Here is a 23,829-nt window from a genome sequence, read left to right as displayed (position 1 = left end):
GATGTGGGGGGGACATGGGGGGGACATTGGGGGGGAGGTGGGGACATGGGGGGGGCACAAAAGGATGTGGGGGGGACATGGGGGGGGAATGGGGACACATGGGGACAGTGACAGCCACGTGGGGGGGGGACAAACACACACGGGGGGGGGGGACAAACAGCCCCGGGGGGGTCTGTAGGGTTTGGGGGGGGGGTTGTAGGGTTTTGGGGGGGGTTTGTAGGGTTTTGGGGGGGTCTGTAGGGTTTGGGGGGTCCCAGGGACTTGGGGGGGGTCTATAGGGTTTGGGGGGTCTATAGGGCTGGAGGGGGTCTGTAGGATTGGGGGGGCATCCGTAGGATTGGGGGGGTCTGTAGGGCTTTGGGGGGGTCCCAGGGACTTGGGGGGGGGGTGTAGGGCTTTGGGGGGGTCTGTAGGGTTTGAGGGGGGTCCCAGGGACTTGGGGGGGTCTGTAGGGTTTGTGGGGGTCTGTAGGATTGGGGGGGCATCTGTAGGATTGGGGGGGTCCCAGGGACTTGGGGGGGGTCCCAGGGACTTGGGGGGGTCTATAGGGTTTGGGGGGGGTCTGTATGGTTTGAGGGGGTCCCAGGGACTTGGGGGGGGTCTATAGGGTTTGGGGGGGGTCTGTAGGGTTTGTGGGGGTCTGTAGGGCTTTGGGGGGGTCCCAGGGACTTGGGGGGTGGGGTGTAGGGCTTTGGGGGGGTCTGTAGGGTTTGGGGGGGTCTGTAGGGCTGGAGGGAGATCTGTAGGGTTTTGGGGATATCTGTAGGGTTTTGGGGGGTCTATAGGATTTGGGGGGGTCTGTAGGGTTTGGGGGGGCTCTATAGGGCCGGGGGGGCTCTATAGGGCCGGGGGGCCTCATTCCCAATCGGTCGGCGAGCGGATGACGAGGGGGGCGGCGTTTTTTTTGCCGGCCCTGAGGCCGGGATAGAAAAGGGGCCAAATTTTTTCGGTGAAGGTGCCGCTGAAGGTGAAGATGTGCGAGCGGTCGGTGACGTTGTAGAAAGCCACCTCCCCCTCCTCGTAATCCACGAAGACCCCGACCCTTTTAGGTTTCACCCGCAACCTCAACGGGGTGAAGGGGTGGGTGGTGGCGGCGTAATTTTCCCCGTTCCAGAGCCTCACCCTCCAAAATCCCGTTTCGGGGAAATTTGGGGGGTCGCCCTGACGGTTCACCGAATCCTTACAAACCCCTAAAGCCCAATGGGTTTTGTCGCCCACCTCCACTTCCCAGTAGTGGCGTCCCGAAGTGAAGCCCCTCGACCCCAAAACGCAGGGGTAGAGGGTGAAGCGGCGAGGGGTGTGGGGCAGGCGGCGGGGGGGTTTGGGGCGAAACGGACGCTTTTTAGGTCCGGGGAGAGGAGGAGGTTGGGGTGGGCGGTGGAGGGGTCCAGGGTGACGTCGCCTGTGGGGTTTTGGGGGAGAAAAGGGGGTTATTGGGAAAAAATGTGGGGTTTTTTTGGAAAAATGGGGATTACGGGGGGGAAAAAACGGGGTTTGGGGAGGGAAAAGGGGGATTTGGGGGGAAAAAGGGGGGTTTTGGGGGGATAAACGGGGATTTGGGGGGAGAAAATGGGGTTTTGGGGGGGAAAAAGGGGGTTTTGGGGAAAAAAAAGGGGGTTATGGGGTGAGAAAAGGATTTTGGGGGGGGGAAGAAGGGGGTTATGGGGGGAAAAACGGGGTTTGGGGGGGGAAAAGGGGGTTTTGGGGTGAGAAAAGGGGTTTTGGGGGGGAAAAGGGGGTTTTGGGGGTGGGAGAGGGGAGTTTGGGGGGAAAAAAGGGGATTTGGGGGGAAAAAATGGGGTAAGAGGGGAAAAAACAGGGGTTTGAGGGGGAAAAGGGTTTTTTTTGGGGAAAAAAGGGGGTATGGGGGTGGGAGAGGGGGGGTTTGGGGGGAAAAAAGGGGGTTATGGGGGAAAAAAGGGGGTTTGGGGAGGGAAAACGGGGGTTTGGGGGGGAAAAAACAGGGGTTTTGGGGGGAAAAGGGGGTCTTGGGGTGAGAAAAGGGTTTTTTGGGGGGAAGAAGGGGGTTTGGGGGATGGGAAAGGGGGTTTGGGGTGAAAAAAGGGGGTTTGGGGGGGAAAAAGAGGGTTTGGGGGGGGAAAAGGGGGGTTTTGGGGGGTGAGGAGGGGGTTTAGGGGGAAAAAAGGGGGTTTGGGGGGGGAAAGGGGATTTTGAGGGGAAAAAAGGGGGTTTTGGGGAGAAAAAAAGGGGGGTTGGGGGGAAAAAAGTTTTTTTTTGGGGGAAAAAGGGGGTTTATGGGGTGAGGAGGGGGGTTTGGGGAGGGAAAAGGGGGTTATGGGATGAGAAAAGGGGGTCTGGGGGGGAAAATGGGGGTTGGGGGGGAATAAAAGGGGGTTTGGGGGGACAGAAAGGGATTTGTAGGGTCAGGAAGGGATTTGTAGGGTCAGGAGGGGTTTGTGGGGTCAGGAGGGGTTTGTGGGGTCAGGAGGGGTTTATGGGGTCGGGAAGGGATTTGTGGGGTCGGGAAGGGATTTGTGGGGTCAGGAGGGATTTGTGGGGCCGGGAAGGGTTTTTTGGGGTGGGAATGGGTTTTTTTGGGGTGGGAATGGGGTTTTTTTGGGGTGGGATCTCACCGAGGAGGCGCCGGGTGATCTTGCGGAGGGCGAAGTACTGCCGGGGGAAGCTGCCAAAATTTTTCTCCAGCTCGCTGGGCACCGAGGTGGGCTCGGCCCCCGCCGCCGCCGCCTCGCACCTATGGGGTGGGGGGCTCAAAGTTCAAAGGAAAGCCCTAAAAAGCCCTTTTTTTGCCCCAAAACGGAGCTCGGGTGAGAAGCCGGCGAGGCGCTTACCTGGCCAGGGTGTCCTTGATGTCCTAAAGGGGGATTTGGGGGAAAAAAGGGGGGTTAGATGGGGAAATCCCATAAAATAAGGGTTTTTGGGGGGATTGGGTCTGGTTGGGGTGATCCCGGGGTGATCCCATACCCGGGGTCATCCCGTGGCCTTTATCCCAGTCCTGGGGATCCCAACCCCAAAAAACGACCCCGTTCCTGGGGGTCCTGTCCCCAAACAAGGATCCCATTCCTGGGGATCCCATTCCCGATGATCCCAACCCCAAACAATGACCCCATTCCCGACAATCCCATTCCCAATCAATGATCCCATTCCTGCTGATCCCATCCCCAAATAACAACCCCATTCCCGACAATCCCATACCCAATCAACGATCCCATTCCCAATGATCCCATTCCCAAATGACCCCATTCCCGATGATCCCATTCCCAATCAATGATCCCATTCTTGATGACCCCAACCCCAAATAACAACCCCATTCCTGCTGATCCCATTCCCAAAGACCCCATTACCGATGATCCTATTCCCACTCAATGATCCCGTTCCTGGTGGTCCCAACCCCAATCAACAACCCCATTCCTGCTGATCCCATTCCCAAAGACCCCATTCCCAATGATCCCATCCCCAATCAATGGTCCCATTCCTGATGACCCCAACCCCAAACAACGACCCCATTCCTGATGACCCCAACCCCAAACAACGACCCCATTCCTGCTGATCCTATTCCCAATCAATGATCCCATCCCTGATGACCCCAACCCCAAATAACAACCCCATTCCCGACAATCCCATACCCAATCAACGATCCTATTCCTGATGATCCCATTCCCAAAGATCCCATTACCAATGATCCCATCCCCAAACAAAGACCCCATTCCCGACAATCCCATTCCCAATCAATGATCCCATTCCTGATGATCCCATCCCCAAAGACCCCATTACCAATGATCCCATTCCCAATCAATGGTCCCATTCCTGATGACCCCAACCCCAAACAACGACCCCATTCCTGCTGATCCTATTCCCAATCAATGATCCCATTCCTGATGACCCCAACCCCAAATAACAACCCCATTCCCGACAATCCCATACCCAATCAACGATCCCATTCCTGCTGATCCCATTCCCAAAGACCCCATTCCCAATGATCCCATACCCAAACAAAGACCCCATTCCCGATGATCCCATTCCCAATCAACGACCCCATTCCTGCTGATCCCATCCCCAAAGACCCCATTACCAATGATCCTATTCCCACTCAATGATCCCATTCCCGATGATCCCATTCCCAATCAATGATCCCATTCCTGATGATCCCAACCCCAAAAAACAACCCCATTCCTGCTGATCCCATCCCCAAAGACCCCATTCCCAACAATCCCATCCCCAAACAACGATCCCATTCCTGATGATCCCATTCCCAAATAACATCCCCATTCCTGACGATCCCATTCCCAATCAATGATCCCATTCCTGATGACCCCAACCCCAAATAACAACCCCATTCCCGACAATCCCATACCCAATCAACGATCCCATTCCTGCTGATCCCATTCCCAAAGACCCCATTCCCAATGATCCCATCCCCAAACAAAGACCCCATTCCCAGTGATCCCATTCCCAATCAACGACCCCATTCTTGATGACCCCAACCCCAATCAACAACCCCATTCCTGCTGATCCCATCCCCAAAGACCCCATTACCAATGATCCTATTCCCACTCAATGATCCCATTCCCGATGATCCCATTCCCAATCAGCGACCCCATTCCTGGCGATCCCATTCCCAATCAATGATCCCATTCCTGATGACCCCAACCCCAATCAACAACCCCATTCCTGCTGATCCCATCCCCAAAGACCCCATTCCCAACGATCCCATCCCCAAACAAGAATCCCATTCCTGGTGATCCCATTCCATATCAACAACCCCATTCCCGACAATCCCATACCCAATCAACGACCCCATTCCTGCTGATCCTATTCCCAATCAATGATCCCATTCTTGATGACCCCAACCCCAATCAACAACCCCATTCCTGGGGATCCCATCCCCAATCAACAACCCCATTCCCGACAACCCCATCCCCAATCAACGATCCCATTCCTAATGCTCCCCCCCCAATCCCCCAAATTCCCCCTCCCCGACCCCAAAACCCCCTTTTGGGGTCGCACCTTGAGCATCTCAGCCCCCGGCTGCAAACATTTCTCCTCCAGCTCGGCCACCAGGGCCCCCAGCGCCCTCCGCTGCTCCCCCAGGAGCTCCAGGTTGGCCTGGAGCCTTTGTAGGATTTCCCGTTCCTCCTCCTCCAGCCGCCCCAAAAGCAGCCGCTCCTCTTCCTCCAGCAGCTGATGAAGCTCCTGGAACTCGCGGGCGATCCTCTCCCGCCTCAAAGCCACCTTCCTCTGGCGGGGACGGGGGTTTTGAGAGCCTCAAGACCCTAAAAAGCAGGTCCCGAAATGGGGTTCCCACCCCCCGACCCTATAGGGAATGCCCCGCACCTGCCTTGAGCTCGCTGGGTTTTTTCTCCTCCCGCGCGCGGCAGCTGGAGACGGCTTGGAGGCGGCGCTCCAGGGATTCGAGGAAATTTTGGAGCTTTTCCTGAAAGAGGGAAAAATTTAAAAAATTAGAGGAAAGGAAAAAAAGAAAAAAAGGGAAAAAAGGGAAAAAAGAAAAAATGAAAAAATAAAAATGAAAAAAGGAAAAAGGAAAAAAGAAAAAAAGGAAAAAAAGAAAAAAGGAAAAAAGAAAAAAGGAAAAAAGAAAAAAGGAAAAAAAGAAAAAAGGAAAAAAAGAAAAAAGGAAAAAAAAGGGAAAAAAGAAAAAAAGGAAAAAAAAAAAGGAAAAAAAGGAAAAAAAGAAAAAAGGAAAAAAAGGAAAAAAGAAAAAAGGAAAAAAAGGAAAAAAAGAAAAAAGGAAAAAAAAAGAAAAAAGGAAAAAAGGAAAAAAAGGAAAAAAGAAAAAAAAAGGAAAAAAGAAAAAAAGGAAAAAAGAAAAAAGGAAAAAAGGGAAAAAAAAAGGAAAAAAAGGAAAAAAAGGAAAAAAAAGGAAAAAAAGGAAAAAAAGAAAAAAAAGGGAAAAAAGAAAAAAGAGAAAAAGAAAAAAGGAAAAAAGAAAAAAGGAAAAAAAGGAAAAAGGAAAAAAAGGAAAAAAAGGAAAAAAAGAAAAAAGGAAAAAAAAAGAAAAAAGGAAAAAAAGGAAAAAAGGAAAAAAAGGAAAAAAGAAAAAAAAGGAAAAAAGAAAAAAAGGAAAAAAAGAAAAAAGGAAAAAAGGAAAAAAGAAAAAAGGAAAAAAAGGAAAAAAGAAAAAAAGGAAAAAAGAAAAAAGGAAAAAAGAAAAAAGGAAAAAAGGAAAAAAGGAAAAAAAGAAAAAAAAGGGGAAAAAGAAAAAAGGAAAAAAAGAAAAAAGGAAACAAGAAAACAGAAAAAATAAAAGAAAAAAAGAAAAAGAAAACAAGAAAAAAGAGAAAAAGAAAAAAGAAAAAGAAAAAAGAGGAAAAAGAGAAAAAAGAAATAAAAGAAAAAAGGGAAAAAAAGAAAAACAAAAAAAACAAGAAGAAAAAGAAAAAAGAAAAAAAGGAAAAAAGAAAGAAGAAAAAGAGAAAAAAGGAAAAAAAGAAAAAAGAAAAAGAAAAAAAAAGAAAAAAGAGAAAAAAGGAAAAAAGGGGAAAAGGGAAAAAAAGGAAAAAAAAGAAAAAGAAAAAAAAGAAAAAGAGAAAAAAAAAAGATAAAAAAGACAAAAAGAAAGAAGAAAAAACAAAAAAAAAGGAAAAAAAAGAGGAGGGGGGTGAAGGAGCAACCCCAAACCCCCTTGTACCCCCCCCAAAACCCCTTGAATTAACCCCAAAACCCCTCGTACCCTCCCAAAACCCCTCCTACCGCCCCAAACCCCCTCTAGCGACCCCAAAACCCCTCAAACTAACCCCAAAACCCCTCATTCTAACCCCAAACCCCCCGACCTTATACTCCCGGGCCGCCTCCTCCAGGGGCACCATTTGGTGCGCGCGGTGGGCGCTGGAAATCCCGCAGAGCCGGCAGGCGGGGGCTTGATCCTCGCGACAAAACCTCACCAGGGCTCTCCCGTGGATCTGACAACAAATTTCGGGGTTTTCGGGGCTGGCTTTCCTTTTGGGGCCGCGGAGCTGCCGGGCGGCCTCGACCATGTTGGCCAGCTGGCGGTTGGGGCGCAGGGCGCGGCGGCGCGAGGTTTTTCGGCAAACGGGGCAGGGGAAATCCCGGGAGAGCTCGGCCCACCAGCGGGTGATGCAGGAGCGGCAGAAATTGTGGCCGCATTCCAGGAGGACGGGGTCCCGAAGGTAGCCCAGGCACACCGAGCAGCTGGCTTCCACGCGGAGGGTCTCCAGAGGGTCGGAGGAAGACATGGTGGGGGGTTTCGGGGGGAAAACGGGGAGATTCGGGGAAAAAATTGAAGGTTTTTTGGGGTCGGGAGGCGGCGGAATGGGTGTAGGGCTTCGAAGGTGTTTTGGGGACAAAACGGTGCAATTCCGTCAAAGCTACAGCGTCATTTTGGAAGGAAGGTTGCAAAGTGGGTTCCAAGAAGTTTTGGGGCAAAAACAGCTCGATTATGTCAAAGCCACAGTGTTATTTTGGAAGGAAGGTTGCAAAGTGGGTTCAAAGAGGTTTTGGGGGAAAAATGGCTCGATTCTGTCAAAGCCACAATGGGATTTTGGGAGGAAAGTTCCAAAGTGGGTTCAAAGAGGTTTTGGGGGAAAAACGGCTGTTTTCTGTCAAAGCCACAATGGGATTTTGGGAGAAAGGTGCCAAAAAGGGTTCTAAGAGGTTTTGGGGCAAAAACGGCTGTTTTTGGTCAAAGTCACAATGGGATTTTGGGAGGAAGGTTCCAAAGTGGATTCAAAGCAGTTTTGGGGGAGAAACGGGGAGATTCGGGGAAAAAAAAAATTGTTTTTTTTTATGGGTCGGGAGGCGGCGGAATGGGTGTAGGGTTTCGAAGGTGTTTTGGGGGGAAAACGGGTGGATTCCGTCAAAACCAAAGTCTCATTTTGGAAGGAAGGTTGCAAAGTTGGTTCGAAGAAGTTTTGGGGCAAAAACAGCTCGATTATGTCAAAGCCGCAATGGGATTTTGAGAGGAAGGTACCAAAAAGGGTTCAAAGAGGTTTTGGGGCAAAAACACCTTGATTCCGTCAAAACCAAAGTGTCATTTTGGAAGGAAGGTTGCAAAGTGGATTAAAAGAGGTTTTGGGGGAAAACCAGCTTGATTCTGTCAAAGTCACACTGTTATTTTGGAAGGAAGGTGCCAAAATGGGTTCAAAGAGGTTTTGGGGGAAAAATGGCTCGATTCTGTCAAAGTCACAATGGGATTTTGGGAGGAAGGTTGCAAATTGGATTCGAAGAGGTTTTGGGGGAAAAACGGCTTGATTCTGTCAAAGCCGAAGTGTGATTTTGGAAGGAAGGTTGCAAAATGGGTTCAAAGAGGTTTTGGGGCAAAAACAGCTCGATTATGTCAAAGCCGCAATGTGATTTTCAGAGGAAGGTGGCAAAAAGGGTTCAAAGAGGTTTTGGGGGAAAACCAGCTGTTTTCCGTCAAAGCCACAATGGGATTTTGGGAGGACAGTTCCAAAGTGGATTCAAAGAGGTTTTGGGGGAAAACCAGCTTGATTCCGTCAAAGCTACAGCATCATTTTGGAAGGAAGGTGCCACCGTGGATGAAAAGCACTTTTGGGGCCAAAACGGCTGTTTTCTGTCAAAGCCACACTGTTATTTTGGAAGGAAGGTGCCAAAATGGGTTCAAAGAAGTTTTGGGGCAAAAAATGTTGGATTCTGTCAAAGCCACAGTGTTATTTTGGAAGGAAGGTGCCAAAGGGGGTTCAAAGAGGTTTTGGGGGAAAAACGGCTGTTTTCTGTCAAAGTCACAATGGGATTTTGAGAGGAAAGTTGCAAAATGGATTCCAAGAGGTTTTGGGGGAAAACCAGCTGTTTTCTGTCAAAGCTGCAGTGTGATTTTCAGAGGAAAGTTCCAAAGTGGATTCAAAGAGGTTTTGGGGAAAAAAATGCTGGATTCTGTCAAAGCTGCGGTGTAATTTTGGGAGGAAGGTGCCAAAATGTTCAAAAGGTTCAAAGAGGTTTTGGGGCAAAAACAGCTCGATTCTGTCAAAGCCACAATGGGATTTTGGAAGGAAAGTTCCAAAGTGGATTCCAAGAGGTTTTGGGGGAAAAACGGCTGTTTTCTGTCAAAGCCGCAGTGTCATTTTGGAAGGAAAGACCCTAAGTGGAATGGAAGAAGTTTTGGGGGAAAAACACCTCGATTCTGTCAAAGCCACACTGTTATTTTGGAAGGAAGGTTGCAAAATGGATTCGAAGAAGTTTTGAGGGAAAAACGGCTCAATTCTGTCAAAGCCACAATGGGATTTTGGGAGGAAAGTTCCAAAGTGGGTTCAAAGAGGTTTTGGGGGAAAAACGGCTGTTTTCTGTCAAAGCTGCAGTGTGATTTTCAGAGGAAGGTGCCAAAATGGGTTCAAAGAGGTTTTGGGGAAAAAAATGCTGGATTCTGTCAAAGCTACAGTTTTATTTTGGAAGGAAGGTGCGAAGTGGGTTCGAAGAAGTTTTGGGGGAAAAACAGCTCGATTCTGTCAAAGCCACAATGGGATTTTGGCAGGATGGTCCCGAAGTGGATTCAAAGCGGTTTTGGGGTGAAATCGGGCAGGTTTGGTCCAGGCGATGACGTCATTTGGGGTGAGGGCGGCGGCGTTCTGGGGGAAAATCCGCTTGATTTGGGTGAAATCCGCTCGGTTTTGGGGAAAATCCACTCGATTTGGGGGAAAATCCGCTCGATTTGGGTGAAATCCGCTTGATTTGGGTGAAATCAGCTCGGTTTTGGGGAAAATCCGCTTGATTTGGGTGAAATCCGCTTGATTTGGGGGAAAATCTGCTCGATTTGGGTGAAATCAGCTCGGTTTTGGGGAAAATCCGCTTGATGTGGGAGAAATCCGCTTGATTTTGGGGAAAATCCGCTCGATTTGGGTGAAATCCACCCAGTTTTGGGGAAAATCCGCTCGATTTGGGTGAAATCCGCCCGATTTCGGGGTCGTGCCGGTGAGAGGCGCCCTATAGGAGAGAGCGTATGGAAAGGGCCCTATAGGGGACCCTATAGGCAGGGGGCTGGCTCCAAATCCCTATAAGGGAGCCCCCATAGGGGCCCTATAGGGGACACCCCATAGGGGACACCCCATAGGGGACCCTATAGGAAGGGGGCTGGGCCCCGATTCCCATAGGGAGACCCTAAAGAAACCCTATAGGGGACATCTGTAGGGGACACCCCATAGGGGACACCCCATAGGGGACCCTATAGGAAGGGGGCTGGGTCTGGATTCCCATAGGGAAGCCCCTAAAGAAACCCTATAGGGGACATCTATAGGGGACACCCCATAGGGAACACACTATAGGGCCCTATAGGGTACACCCCATAGGACCCTATAGTGGACATCTATAGGGGACACCCCATAAGACCCTATAAGGGGCATCTATAGGGGATGCCCTATAGGACCCTATAGGGGACATCTATAGGGGACACCCCATAGGACCCTATAGGGGATATCTATAGGGGAAACCCCATAGGGGACGCCCCATAGGGGACATATATAGGGGACACCCTATAGGACCCTATAAGGGATATGTATAGGGGACACCCCATAGGACCCTATAGGGGACATGTATAGGGGACGCCCTATAGGACCCTATAGGGTACACCCCATAGGACCCTATAAGGAACATCTATAGGGGACACCCCATAGGACCCTATAGGGGACATATATAGGGGACGCCCTATAGGACCCTATAGGGGACACCCCACAGGGCCCCTATAGGAAGGGGCAGTGCCGACAGCCCCACAGCAGCGCCCCTATAGGGACGGGGACGTACAGGACCCCTATAGGGCCCTATAGGACCCCATAGAACCCCTATAGGACCCCATAGAACCCCCATAGAACCCCTATAGGGCCGCTATAAAACCCCATAGGACCCTATAGGACCCTATATGGCCGCTATAGGACCCGGTCCCTATAGGGCGCCCCCCACCCCCCTCCCCCGCCCTCACTCACCGCCTCCACGCCGTACCGGCCGCCGGAAGTGACGTAAAAAAACCCAGCGCCGGAAAGTGAAGGCGCCGAGCCTGCCCGGCGCCGGGCGGAAGTAACCCGCAGGCCGCCCTTCAGCGGCCCCGCCCCCTTCAGGGCAAAAGCGGCCAATGGGGAGCCGCGGCCCCGCCCACCGCGGGGCGGCGCAGCCAATGGGGAGCGGGGACGGCGGCGATGGCGGCGGCGCCGGTGCGGGACCGCGAGGCCCTGCAGAGGCTCAGCTTCCTCTTCCAGGTGTGTGGGGGGACCCTATAGGGGATTTTGGGGGCCCTATAGGGGGGTTTGGGGGTCCTATAGGGGCTGGGGAGGATTTGGGGGGGCTGTGGGGGGGGTTTTGGGGTCCTATGGGGGCCAGGGATGAATTGGGAGGGGGGAAGGGGGGGGCTATGGGGGGATTTGGGGGGTCCAGGGGTGGTTTTGGGGGTCCTATAGGGGATTTGGGGGGTCCTATAGGGGCTGGGGAGGATTTATGGGGGCTGCGGAGGGGTTTTGGGGGCATAGAGGGGTCAGGGATGAATTGCAGGGGGTAACAGGGAACTATGGGGGGATTTGGGAGCTCCAGGGGTAGATTTTGGGGCCACATGGGGTGTTTTGGGGTCCTATAGGGACCAGGGAGAATAAAGAGGGGTCTAGGGGTGGGTTTTGGGGTCCCATGGGGTAGGTTTTGGGGTCCTATAAGGGCTGGGGACACTTTAGGGTGGGCTATAGGTGGGTTTGAGGGCTCATGGGGTGGGTTTTGGGGTCCTATAGGGCCAGGGAGGAGATATGGGGGGACAAAGAGAGGCTTATAGGGCCATTTATAGGGCTGTGGGATGGGTTATGGGGTTATAGGGGCGGGGGGGCTGCACCCTGACCCCATTTCTCCCCCCCCCCAGGCCGCCCACTGGGTGCTCCCCCACAGCCCGGCCCTCGCCCGCTTCTACTGCAGCACCCAGCGCACGGCCGCGCGCCGCCTGGTCCTGCGCATGTGAGGTTTGGGGAGACCCCAAATTATTTGGGGTGGGGGGGCTCTTTATAGGGTCGACCCCCCCCCTTTTTTTAATTTCCCCTATTACTTATAGGGCCCCGGCGGTGAAGCGCGCCGTCTGCCGCCGCTGCTGCTCCCTGCTGCTGGGCTGCCAACGGCTGCGGGGTGCGTGCGACCCCCCTAAAAAAAAGAGGGGACCCTAAAAAAGGGGAAGGGTAAATTTGGGAATGAGGGGAGCAGAAATTTGGGGTGAAAAACGCAGATTTTGGGGCGTTTTCCCGCAGGGGGGGGGCAGCCCCGCATCGTGCTGCGCTGCCGGACCTGCGGCCTCCAGCGCCGCCTCCTCTGCCCGCCCAAGCCACGCCCCCGCCGCCAGGCCACGCCCACAAGTGAGTAAAGGGGCGGGGCTTGCGGGGTTTATGAATGAAAGGGGGCGTGGCTTGTGGCGGGAGGGGGCGGGGCTTGGTTGATGAATGGTGTCACCTCGTGCAGGCCACGCCCCCGAGTGAGTTCTACCTGGCAACAGCGTGGTGACGCGGCTCCCCATTGGCTGGCTGCGATTCGCAGGAACCAATCAGCAGCCAGCTGCGGAAATAAAGCTCTTTATTCTCTATAGATTGTAGTGCCATGCAGCTCGGCCTCCCATTGGCTGTCCGTGCCGAAGGGGGCGGGGCTAACACTCATCCTCAGCCAGGAGAGCGAACGGATTGGCTGCGGTGCTGGCAGGGGGCGGAGCTTCCCCAGGCCCCGCCTCCTCCCCGCTGTCCCCCTCCTCCTCCTCCGAGGTCAAGGCCTCGGGGGGGGGGGGGCCCCGGTTTTCGGGGTCCCCTTGGTCCTGTAGGGCCGCCAGCGCCGCCGTGTCGGGGTGCTGCTCCCAGTGCTCTGCGGGAATATGGGGAGGGGGTGAGAGAACCCCAAAAAGGGGTCAGGACCCCAAAACGGGGATGAGAACCCAAAAAAGGGGGTCAGGACCCCAAAAAAGGGGACTTGGACCCCAAAAAAACACCCTAAAAAGCCGCTGAGGTCCCCTGGGTGCTCCCAGTGCTCTGGGGATAGAAGGGAGGGATGTGAGGGGACCCTAAAAAGGGCTGGGACCCCAAAAAGGGGGGCTATGACTCCATAAAAGGGGAGCTGAGACCCCAAAAAGAGGGTCAGGACCCCAAAAAAGGGGACTGGGACCCCAAAAAGAGAACGAAGACCCCAAAACCCCACCCTAAAAAACCCCAGAGGTCACCCAATACTCCGACAACAGAACAGAATGACACAAAATGACCCCAAAAAAGGGCTGTGACCCCAAAAAAGGAGGCCAAGACACCATAAAAGGGGAGCTGAGACCCCAAAAATAGGGTCAGGACCCCAAAAAAGGGGACTGGGACCCCAAAATGAGAACCAACACCCCAAAAACCCCACCCTAAAAAGCCCCTGAGGTCCCTTGGGTGCTCCCAGTGCTCCAGGGACAGAACAGAGGGACACAAAATGACCCCAAAAAAGGGCTGTGACCCCAAAAAAGGAGGCCAAGACTCCATAAAAGGGGAGCTGAGACCCCAAAAAGAGGGTCAGGACCCCAAAAAGGGGGACTGGGACCCCAAAACCCCCACCCTAAATAGCCTCTGAGGTCCCCTGGGTGCACTCAATACTCCAGGGACGTAACAGAATGACACAAAATGACCCCAAAAAAAAGGCTGTGACCCCAAAAAAGGGGGTCAGGACCCCAAAAACCCCCACCCCAAAAGGATCCCCTATATTTTTTGGGGTGCTCACCCTTCTGCGCGGCGTAGCCGGGGGGCCGCAGGCAGAGGCGGAGGCGCCCCTCGGCCGCCAGGCGCAGGATGCTGTTGGCCGCCCGGTAGGCGTCGTTGCGAGCCGCTTTGGCCGTCTTGTAGCCCCGTTTCTCCGCCCAGGCTGCCAAAAAAAAACCCGAAATAAACTAAAAAAGCCCTAATTCTGCGTGAATTCGCCCCAAAATGGAACCTACCCTCGCAGATGTCCCAGGCGGTCCAGCCTGAGGGGTTGGTGGGGGGGCGCAGCTGGAGGAGGTCGGGGAGGGGGAGGCGCGAGGCCAGGAAGCCCACGGCTGAGTAGGGTTCCTGGAGCTGGGAGATGGGGAACACGCCCGCCAGAACCTGTAGGGGGGAAAAAAGGGGTAGTTTGGGGTAAAAAAGGGGAGAAACGGGTCAATTGGGGGAAAAAGAAGCAATCTGGGGGGAAAAAGGGTCAATCCAGAGGAAAAACGGGGCAATTTGGGGGAGAAAAGGGTCAGCCCGGGGGGAAAAGGGTTGATTTTTGGGGAAAAAGGGTTGACCCAGAGTAGTAAAGGGTCAATTTGGGGCGAAAAAGGGGCAACCTGGGGGTAAAAGGGTCAATTTGGGGCAAAAAAGGGGCAACCTGGGGGAAAAAACGGTCAATTTGGGTCAGAAACGGGTTGACCCAGGGGGAAAAAGGGTCAGTTACAGGCAGAAATGGGTCGACCTGGGGGGAAAGGGGGCAATTTGGGGTGGAAACCGGTCGATCTGAGGGAAAAGGGGGCAATTTGGGTGGAAAAGGGTCCATTTGGGGTGGAAATGGGTTGACCCAGGGGGAAAAAGGGTCAATTTGGGGCAGAAAAGGGTCAAACTGGGAGGAAAAAGGGTCAATTTGGGGTGGAAAAGGATCAACCTGGGGGCAAAAAGGGTGACTTTGGGGCAGAAACAGGTCGACCTGGGGGAAAAAGGGTCAATTTGGGGCAGAAACGGGTCAACCCAGGGGGAAAATGGGTCAATTTGGGGCAGAAACAGATCGACCCCAGGGGACAAGGGTCAATTTGGGGTGGAAAAGGGTCAATTTGGGAGCAAATGGGTCAACCCGGTGGGAGAAAGGTTCAATTTGGAGCAGAAATGCTCAATTTGGGGCTGAAAAGGGTCGACCCGGAGGGAAAAAGGGTCAATTTTGGGCAGTAACAGGTCAACCCGGGGGGAAAACAGGTCAATTTGGAGCAGAAACAGGTCAACCCAGGGGAAAAGGGGGCAATTTAGGGGACAATTTGGGGTGGAAACAAGTCAAGCCAGGGAAAAAGGGGTCAACCTGGGGGGAAAAATGGTCAATTTGGGGCAAAAAAGGGTGAATTTGGATTGGAAACATGGCGACCCAGGGGGAAAAAGGGTCAGACTGGAGGTGGGGGGACAGAAATGGGTTGACCTGGGGGAAAAAGGGGCAATTTGGGGCGAAAAAGGGTCAACCTGGGGGGGGAAATGGGTCAACCTGGAGAAAAAAGGTTCAATTTGGAGCAGAAATAGGTCAACCCGGGGGGAAAAAGGGTCAATTTGGGTCAGAAACGGGTTGGCCTGGAGGAAAAAAGGGTCAATTTGGGTCAGAAATGGGTCGACCTTAGGGGAAAGGGGGCAATTTGGAGTGGAAATGGGTCGACCTGGGGGGAAAGGGGGCAATTTGGGGTGGAAACAGGTCAATCTGAGGGAAAAGGGGGCAATTTGGGTGGAAAAGGGTCCATTTGGGGTGGAAAAGGGTCAACCCAGTGGGAGAAAGGTTCAATTTAGAACAGAAATGCTCAATTTGGGGCTGAAAAGGGTCGACCCGGGGTGGAAAAGGGTCAATTTGGGGCGGATATGGGTCAACCCGAGGAAAAGAATCAATTTTGGGCAAAAACAGGTCAATCTGGGGGGAAAACAGTCAATTTGGGGCAGAAATGGGGCAACCCTGGGGGAAAAGAGGGCAATTTGGGGTGGAAACAGGTCAAGCCAGGGGAAAAGGGGTCAACCTGGGGGGAAAAAGGATCAGTTTGGGGGTGGAAATGGGTCGGCCAGGGGGGAAAAAATGGCCAATTTGGGGCAAAAAAGGGTGAATTTGGATTGGAAACATGGCGACCCAAGGGGAAAAAGGGTCAATTTGGGACAGAAAACAGTTGACCTGGAGGGAAAAGGGTCAATTTGGGATGGAAAAGCGGCAACCCCAGGGGTAAAAGGGTCAATTTGGGAGAGAAAAGGGTCAACTTGGGGGGAAAAAGGGTCAGTTCGGGGTGTAAAGGGGTTGACCTGAGTGAAAAAAGGATCAATTTTGGGGGGAAAAAAGTTAAATGTGGGAGGAGAAAAGGTCACTTTGGGGCAGAAATGGGTCGACCCGGGGGAAAAATGGGTCAATTTGCGATGGAAAAGGGTTGACCTGGGGGGAAAAGGGTCAATTTGGGAGGAAAAAGGGTCAATTTGGGATGGAAACAGGTCAGTTTGGAGTGGAAATGGGTCAACCCGGGGGGAAACCAGGTCAATTTGGGGCGGAAACGAAGCAACCAGGGGGGAAAACGGCTCAATTTGGGGCCAAAAAGCCTCAATTTGGGACTCACCTGCAGAGCCGGGGGTGCTCGGGAGGGGAAGACGAGGCCGGGGCAGTCGCAGAGACGCACTCGGGGGGTGAGGAAGTGGGTCTGGAAGTAACGGGTGCGGCCGGGGGCCCGCGAGACGCTGACGGCGCTGCGCCCCACCAGCGCGTTCAGCACCGACGACTTCCCCGCGTTGGGCAGGCCTGGGAGGGGGCGGGGACACGCTGCAGGCCACGCCCCCTTCGGTGGAAACCACGCCCCCTTCGGTAGAAGCCACGCCCACTCGGTGGAGGCCACGCCCCCTCTGAGACAGCCCCAATGGAGCACTCCCAGTGCTCACCCCGAGGCCACGCCCCCTTTGGCCATCAGGCCACGCCCACAATGCCCAAGCCCCGCCCACCACCCGCAGGCCACGCCCACCGCCCCCAGAGGCCACGCCCACCCCGCGCCAGGTGGGAGGGATCTGTGGGGGGAGGTTGGGGTCCTATAGGGGGTTTTGGGGTCCTATAGGGGGTTTTGGGGTCCTATAGGGGGGTTTGGGGTCCTATAGGGGCAGGGGAGGGTTTTGGGGGGGCCCTGGGGGTTTTTGGAGTCCCGGGGGTGGATTTTAGGGCCCTAAGGGGAGGTTTTGGGGTCCTATAGTGACCAGGGAAGATGAAGAGTGAGGTTATAGGGGGGTTTCGGGGTCCTATAGTGGGGTTTGGGGGGCATTTTGGGGTCCTGGGGGTGGATTTTAGGGCCCTATAGGGACCAGGAAGAATAAAGAGCGAGGCTGCGGGATTTTTAGTGTCCTATAGGGTCCTAGAGGGGGTTTTAGGGTCCTATAGGGGGTTTTGGGGTCCTATAGGGTCCTATATGGGGTTTTAGAGTTCTATAGGGGGTTTTAGGGTCCTAGAGGGTCCTAGAGAGGGTTTTAGGGTCCTATAGGGTCCTAGAGGGGGTTTTAGGGTTCTATAGGGGGTTTTGGGGTCCTATAGGGTCCTATATGGGGTTTTAGAGTTCTATAGGGGGTTTTAGGGTCCTAGAGGGTCCTAGAGAGGGTTTTAGGGTCCTATAGGGTCCTAGAGGGGGTTTTAGGGTCCTATATGGGGTTTTAGGGTCCTATAGGGTCCTATATGGGGTTTTAGGGTCCTATAGGGGATTTTAGGGTCCTATAGGGTCCTATACGGGGTTTTAGAGTTCTATATGGGGTTTTAGGGTCCTATAGGATCCTATACGGGGTTTTAGGGTTCTATACGGGGTTTTGGGGTCCTAGAAGTGATTTTAGGGTCCCGTACCGACGCAGCCCAGGGTGAGCACCCCGTGCCGGTAGCGTTCCCATTGCCGGGGGGGCCCTGTGGGGTCGTCCCCGTCCTCGGTGGCCTCGGTGTCCCCCCCGGCGGCGGCCGCCCGCTCTTCCTCCTCCTCCTCCTCCTCTTCCTCGCCCCGCGCCGCCGCTCGCTCCAGGCGGGCCCGCCAGCTGCTCAGGTCCACTGTGGGGTTATGGGGTCACCCTATAGGGCTTATAGGGTCATGGGACACCCCACAGGGCCCGCACGGCCCCTACAGCACCATGGGACACCCTAAAGTGTCACGGGACATCCCATAATACCCATACGGTCACCCTATAGTACCTATAGGACACCCCATGGCTTCTATAGGGCCACCCTATAGCATCTATAGGGTCATGGGACACCCCATATGGCCCCTACAGCACCACAGGATACCCTAAAGTGTCACGGGACATCCCATAATAGCCACACAACCATCCTATAGTACCTATAGGATACCCCATAGCTTCTATATGGCCACCCTATAGTATCTATAGGGTCACAGGACATCCCATAATACCCACAGGGCCAACCTATAGCATCTACAGGGCACCCCATAGCTTCTATAGGGCCACCCTATAGTACCTATAGGGTCACAAGACATCCCATAATACCCACACAACCACCCTATAGCACCTATAGGACACCCTATAGCTTCTATATGGCTACCCTATAACATCTATAGGGTCATGGGCCACCCTACAGCACCCACACACCCACCCTACAGCACCATGGGGTGCCCCACAACACCCATATGGCCACCCTATAGCACCTATAAGACCCCAAGACATCCCATAATACCCACGTGGCCACCCTACAGCACCTATAGGACACCCCACAGGTCCTATATGGCCACCCTATAGCATCTATAGGGTCATGGGACACCCTACAGCACCCACACACCCACCCTACAGCACCATTGCGCGCCCCACAACACCCATATGGCCACCCTATAGTACCTATAGGGCCACAGGACATCCCATAATACCCACATGGCCACCCTACAGCATCTATAGGGTCACAAGACACCCCACAGCACCCATATACCCACCCTATAGCACCACGGGACACCCCATAGCTCCTATATGGCCACCCTACAGCACCTATAGGGTCACGGGACACCCCACAACACCTATAGGACCACCCCAAGGCACGCCCCAGCACCCATATAGCCACCCTATAGCACCTATAGGGCCACAAGACACCCCACAGCCACCCTACAGCACCACTGGACACCCCATAGCCCCTATATGGCCACCCTACAGCACCTATAGGGTCATGGGACACCCCACAACACCCACAGGGCCACCCTACAGCACCTATAGGACACCCCATAGCTTCTATAAGGCCACCCTATAGCATCTATAGGGTCATGGGACACCCTACAGCACCCACACACCCACCCTACAGCACCATGGGGCGCCCCACAACACCCATATGGCCACCCTATAGTACCTATAGGGCCACAGGACATCCCATAATACCCACATGGCCACCCTACAGCATCTATAGGGTCACAAGACACCCCACAGCACCCATATACCCACCCTATAGCACCACGGGACACCCTATAGCTCCTATATGGCCACCCTACAGCACCTATAGGGTCACGGAACACCCCACAACACCTATAGGACCACCCCAAGGCACCCCCCAGCACCCCTATAGCCACCCTATAGCACCTATAGGGCCACAAGACATCCCAAAATACCCACGTGGCCACCCTATAGCATCTATAGGGCCACAAGACACCCCACAGCCACCCTACAGCACCACTGGACACCCCATAGCTCCTATATGGCCACCCTATAGCACCTATAGGGTCACAAAACACCCCACAGCATCCATATAGCCACCCTATAGCACCACAGGACACCCCATAGCTCCTATATGGCCACCCTACAGCACCTATAGGGTCATGGGACACCCCACAACACCCACAGGGCCACCCTACAGCACCTATAGGACACCCCATAGCTTCTATAGGGCCACCCTATAGCATCTATAGGGTCATGGGACACCCTACAGCACCCACACACCCACCCTACAGCACCATGGGGCGCCCCACAACACCCATATGGCCACCCTATAGCACCTATAAGACCCCAAGACATCCCATAATACCCACGTGGCCACCCTACAGCACCTATAGGACACCCCACAGGTCCTATATGGCCACCCTATAGCATCTATAGGGTCATGGGACACCCTACAGTACCCACGCGGCCACCCTACAGCACCATAGGGCGCCCCACAACACCCATATAGCACCTATAGGGCCACAGGACATCCCATAATACCCACAGGGCCACCCTACAGCACCTATAGGACGACAGAACACCCCAAAAAAACCCCAAAACCTTCGGGATCCCGCTCACCTTCCCCCCCCACGATGCTCTCGCAAGCCTCCAGCAGCTGCCAGGGCCCCACAGCGCGGCTCCAACCCCCCCCTCGCCGCTGCCTCCGCTGCAACCCTATAAAAAAACAGACAAAAAATTAACAAAATAACCCCCGCGACCCCAAAATCGAGGCTTTTAGGGTCTTTTCGGGCTCCTACCAGGCTTTTGGGGTCGGCGGGGGGAGGAGGTGAAGGGGACGACGCGGGCGGAGGGGAGGCGGGCGCGCAGGAGGTGGCTCCAGGCGGTGGCGACGGAGGGGGGGGCGAGATCGATTTTATTTAGGATCAGCACCAAACCCTTCCCCAAATCCTCCGTCACGTGCTTCGCCAGCGCGGGGGGCACGTTCAGAGCCTGTTTTGGGGGAAAAAAAAACAAAATTAGGGTTTTGGGGTGGGTTTTAGCCCGCCCCGGGGGGGGACGGAACTCACCGGGTGCCGGGCGTCCGTGATGAGGAGGATGACGTCCGACATCTCCAGCACCCGCCACAGCTGGCGCCACGTCTGTTTGGGGAAAAAAAGAGGTTTTTTGGTTCAATTAGGGTTTTTTTGTTCATCCCCAAACCCTTTTCGATCATCTACACCGCTAAACATACCCCAAAATTCGTTATTTTGCATCCTAATGGCCCATTTTCCCCCCTTTTTCCCCTCTTTTTTCTTTCCTTAGCTCACAACTTTCCCCATTTCCTCCTTCCAAACCTATTCAAAACCCTAAAAAATCCCCCAAATCCCTTCAAAATCCCCCAAATCCACACACCCCGCTCCTCCCAAACCTTTCCAAAACTCCCAAATCCCCCCAAGCCCCCCCCAACACCCCCAAAAACCCTTCAAATCCCCTCAATACCCCCAAAAACCCTTCAAATCCCCTCAACGCCCCCAAAATTTCCTAAATCCCCCCACCACGCTCCTCCCAAACCTTTCCAAAACCCCAAAACCTCCCCCTAAACCCCCTCACCACCCCAAAACCTCCCCCAAACCCCCTCAACACCCCCCAAAACCCCCAAAACCCCCAAACCCCACCCCAAATCCCCTCAACCCCCCTCAATCCCTCCTCATTCCACCCCCTTAAACCCGCACATCCCCAATCCTCCCCCGCTGCCCCAAAATCCCCTTTTTTCACCCCAAACTCGCCGCGCTCACCTCCAGGTTGTGCTCGAAGGGTGCCACGTCCCCGTCCCCGTCGCGACCCCGTTGGTCCTTTAGGGCCTCGAGAAAAACCCCAAAAGCCGCCTCCTCCTTCCCCCGCAGCTCCTCGGGGCTCATGGCGTAACTCCAGGGCGGCCGGCGGGGGAAATCCAACCCTAAACCCAAAAATCCTAAATCCTGACCCTCTTCACGCCCCCAAAACTCCTTTTTTAGCTTTTTTTGCCCCGTTTTGGGGTCTCACCCGGCCCGTAAATGGTATCGGGGTCGAGCTCGAGGGCGGTTTCGGGGAGCAGCTCCACGAGCTCCTCCTGCGCCCGGCGGCGCCGCCGCGCCAGCTCCTCAGCCCGCGGCCCCCCCAGCTGCAGCCGGAACCTATAAAAAGATTTGGGGTCTTAAAAAGGGTCTGGGGGGGTCGTTGGCACCCCCCCAGGGGGGTTTTGGGGTCACCTGGTGGGGTCATGGCGGCGTGGGGCCGTGGATGGGTCCCCAGGGTCTGTAGGGGGGGCGGCGTTGCCCCGCTCCCGGCTCCCGCTGCGGCTTTCGGGGTGAGAATCCGGCCCCTGGGGGGCATCTGGGCGGGGGAAAAAAGGGGGTCAGACCCCAAAAAGCTCCCAAAGCCCCTTTAAAAGCCTTCAAAATCCCCCAGGAACACCCCAAAATCCCCAAACGCCACCAAAAGCCCCTCGAAACCGCTCCGAAAGGCCTCAGGACCCCCCCAAAAAGACCCCAAAGGCTGTGGGATGCACTAAAAATCCCACAAAGCCCCCCCCAAAAGGCCCCAGGACCCCCCTCAACCTCTTGAGGCCCCCCCAAACCCCAAGCCCTTACCCAAAAGCCCCTGAAACTCCCCCAAAACGCCCGAAGCCTCCCCCAAAACCCCCAGGATCCCCCCCCAAAGCCCTCAAAGTCCCCCCCCAGTCTCCCAGGACCCCCCCCAAAAGCCCCTAAAACGCCCTCAAAGCCCCCCAACCCCCCCGGGACCCCCCCCTAAATTCCCTGAGGCAACCCCAAAAGCCCCCAAATCCCCCCCAGCACCCCCCAGGACCCCCCCAAACTTCCCTGGACAACCCCAAAAGCCCCCAAATCCCCCTCAACCCCCCCCCGGGACACCCCCAAAAGTCCCCCAACCCCCCCAGGACCCCTCAAGTTCCCCAAAACAACCCCAAAATCCCCAAGTCCCCCCTCAAAGCCCCCCCAGGCCCCTAAAAACCCACCTCGTTCCCTAAAGACCCCCCCAGGCCCCTCAAAGCCCCCCCCAAGCCCCTAAACCCCCCCCCCCCGGCCCCTAAACCCCCCCCAAGGCCCCCCAAAGCCCCCCCCAGCCCCCTCAAAGCCCCCCCCCGGCCCCTAAACCCCCCCCAAGGCCCCCAAAAGCCCCCCCCAGGCCCCTAAAGCCCCCCCCAGGCCCCCAAAAGTCCCCCCCAGGCCCCTCAACCCCCCCCCCCCCAAGGGCCCTAAAAGGCCCCCCCCAAGCCCCCCAACCCCCCCAAGGCCCCTCAAAACCCCCCCCAAGGCCCCTCAACCCCCCCCCCAGGCCCTCAAAAGCCCCCCCAAGGCCCCTAAAAGACCCCCAAAACCCCTCAAAGGCCCCCCCAGGCTCCTCAAAGCCCCCCCCCCCGGTCCCCAAACCCCCCCCAAGACCCCTAACCCCCCCCCAAGGCCCCTAAAATACCCCCAAAACCCCTCAAAGCCCACCCCGACTCCTAAACCCCCTCCCAAGGCCCCTCGAGGCCCCCCCCAAGCCCCTAAAACCCCCCCGCAAGCCCCTAAAAGCCCCCCCCCAAGGCCCTAAACCCCCCCCAGCCCCTTTAAGCCCCCCCCCCAAGTCCCTCAAAGCCCCCCCATGGCCCCTAAAAGACCCCCAAAACCCCTCAAAGCCCCCCCCCGGCCCCTCAACTCCCCCCCAAGGCCCCTCAAAGCCCCCCCCCAGGCCCCTAAAAGACCCCTCAAAGCCCCCCCCAGGCCCCTAACCCCCCCCCAAGCCATTAAACCCCCCCCAAGCCCCTAACCCCCCCCCCCGCCAAACCCCTCAAAGCCCCCCCCAGCCCCTAAACCCCCCCCAAGGCCCCTCAAAGCCCCTCAAAGCCCCCCATAGGCCCTCAAAAGCCCCCCCCGGCCCCTCCCAGGCCCCCCCCCGGCCCCTCAACCCCCCCCAGCCCCCCCCAGACCCCTCAACCGCCCCCCAGGCCCCTCGAGGCCCCCCCCAGGCCCCTAAAAGCCCCTCCCAAGCCCCTAAACCCCCCCCCCGGCCCCTAACCCCCCCCCCAAGCCCCTCAAAGCCCCCCGGGTCCCCTAACCCCCCCCCCGGCCCCTAAACCCCCCCCAAGGCCCCTAAAAGACCCCTCAAAACCCCCCCCAGCCACCCCAAGACCCCCAAACCCCCCCCCCGGCCCCTCAAAGCCCCTCAAAGCCCCCCCAAAGCCCCCCATAGGCCCTCAAAAGCCCCCCCCGGCCCCTAAAGACCCCCCCCGGCCCCTCAACCCCCCCAGCCCCCCCCAGGCCCCCCCCAGACCCCTCAACCGCCCCCCAGGCCCCTCGAGGCCCCCCCCAGGCCCCTAAAAGCCCCTCCCCCAAGCCCCTAAAACCCCCTCGAAGCCCCCCCCGGGGCCTCGCCCCCCCCCTCACCGCCCCTCCGCCGCTCCCGCCGCTCCTTCAGCTGCTGCCGCTTCTGCTTGGCGCTGAACGGCCGCTTGCGGGGCATGCCGGGAAAGCTCAGGGGGCGGGGCCAGCCTCGGCCAATTGGATCGCGTCCTGCGGGGCACGTGGTCTCGCGCGGGCCAATG

General features: G+C 55.6%; 3 protein-coding genes across 5 annotated transcripts; 1 reads left to right on the top strand and 2 right to left on the bottom strand.

Annotated features, from left to right (window-relative positions):
* Positions 1-765: 765 nt before the first annotated feature.
* TRIM39 (tripartite motif containing 39) lies at positions 766-11,022 on the bottom strand. Its single transcript, XM_072024856.1, is given in 8 exon segments — positions 766-1,316; positions 1,319-1,402; positions 2,595-2,713; positions 2,811-2,833; positions 4,987-5,217; positions 5,318-5,413; positions 6,771-9,894; positions 10,887-11,022. Coding segments are annotated over 7 exon segments (1,437 nt in total). The 5' UTR covers positions 7,194-9,894; positions 10,887-11,022; the 3' UTR covers positions 766-855.
* A 7-nt stretch (positions 11,023-11,029) lies between these two features.
* RPP21 (ribonuclease P subunit p21) lies at positions 11,030-12,521 on the top strand. 3 transcript variants are annotated; one of them, XM_072025039.1, is made up of 5 exons: positions 11,030-11,111; positions 11,798-11,889; positions 11,984-12,055; positions 12,174-12,278; positions 12,382-12,521. In XM_072025039.1, exons 1-5 carry the CDS (start codon positions 11,097-11,099, stop codon positions 12,503-12,505), a joined length of 408 nt encoding a protein of 135 aa, XP_071881140.1. In that variant the 5' UTR covers positions 11,030-11,096; the 3' UTR covers positions 12,506-12,521. The 3 variants fall into 3 exon arrangements, with proteins under 3 accessions (XP_071881140.1, XP_071881142.1, XP_071881141.1); XM_072025041.1 differs by having other exon boundaries at positions 11,032-11,156; positions 11,984-12,054; positions 12,382-12,504; XM_072025040.1 differs by lacking the exon at positions 11,984-12,055 and having other exon boundaries at positions 11,032-11,156.
* GNL1 (G protein nucleolar 1 (putative)) lies at positions 12,476-23,826 on the bottom strand. The gene is made up of 12 exons (XM_072024835.1): positions 23,672-23,826; positions 21,494-21,617; positions 21,288-21,418; positions 21,041-21,201; positions 20,333-20,404; positions 20,063-20,255; positions 19,884-19,979; positions 17,473-17,667; positions 16,220-16,398; positions 13,865-14,012; positions 13,651-13,791; positions 12,476-12,771 (listed from the first exon to the last, which is right to left on the bottom strand). Exons 1-12 carry the CDS (start codon positions 23,745-23,747, stop codon positions 12,563-12,565), a joined length of 1,725 nt encoding a protein of 574 aa, XP_071880936.1. The 5' UTR covers positions 23,748-23,826; the 3' UTR covers positions 12,476-12,562.
* Between the last annotated feature and the right edge of the window lie 3 nt (positions 23,827-23,829).

The sequence above is a fragment of the Anas platyrhynchos genome, chromosome 17 (genome assembly GCF_047663525.1).
Source record: "Anas platyrhynchos isolate ZD024472 breed Pekin duck chromosome 17, IASCAAS_PekinDuck_T2T, whole genome shotgun sequence".
Taxonomy (NCBI): domain Eukaryota; kingdom Metazoa; phylum Chordata; class Aves; order Anseriformes; family Anatidae; genus Anas; species Anas platyrhynchos.
Note: the sequence above shows the minus strand (reverse complement) of the source record. Positions and strands in the feature narration are given on the sequence as shown.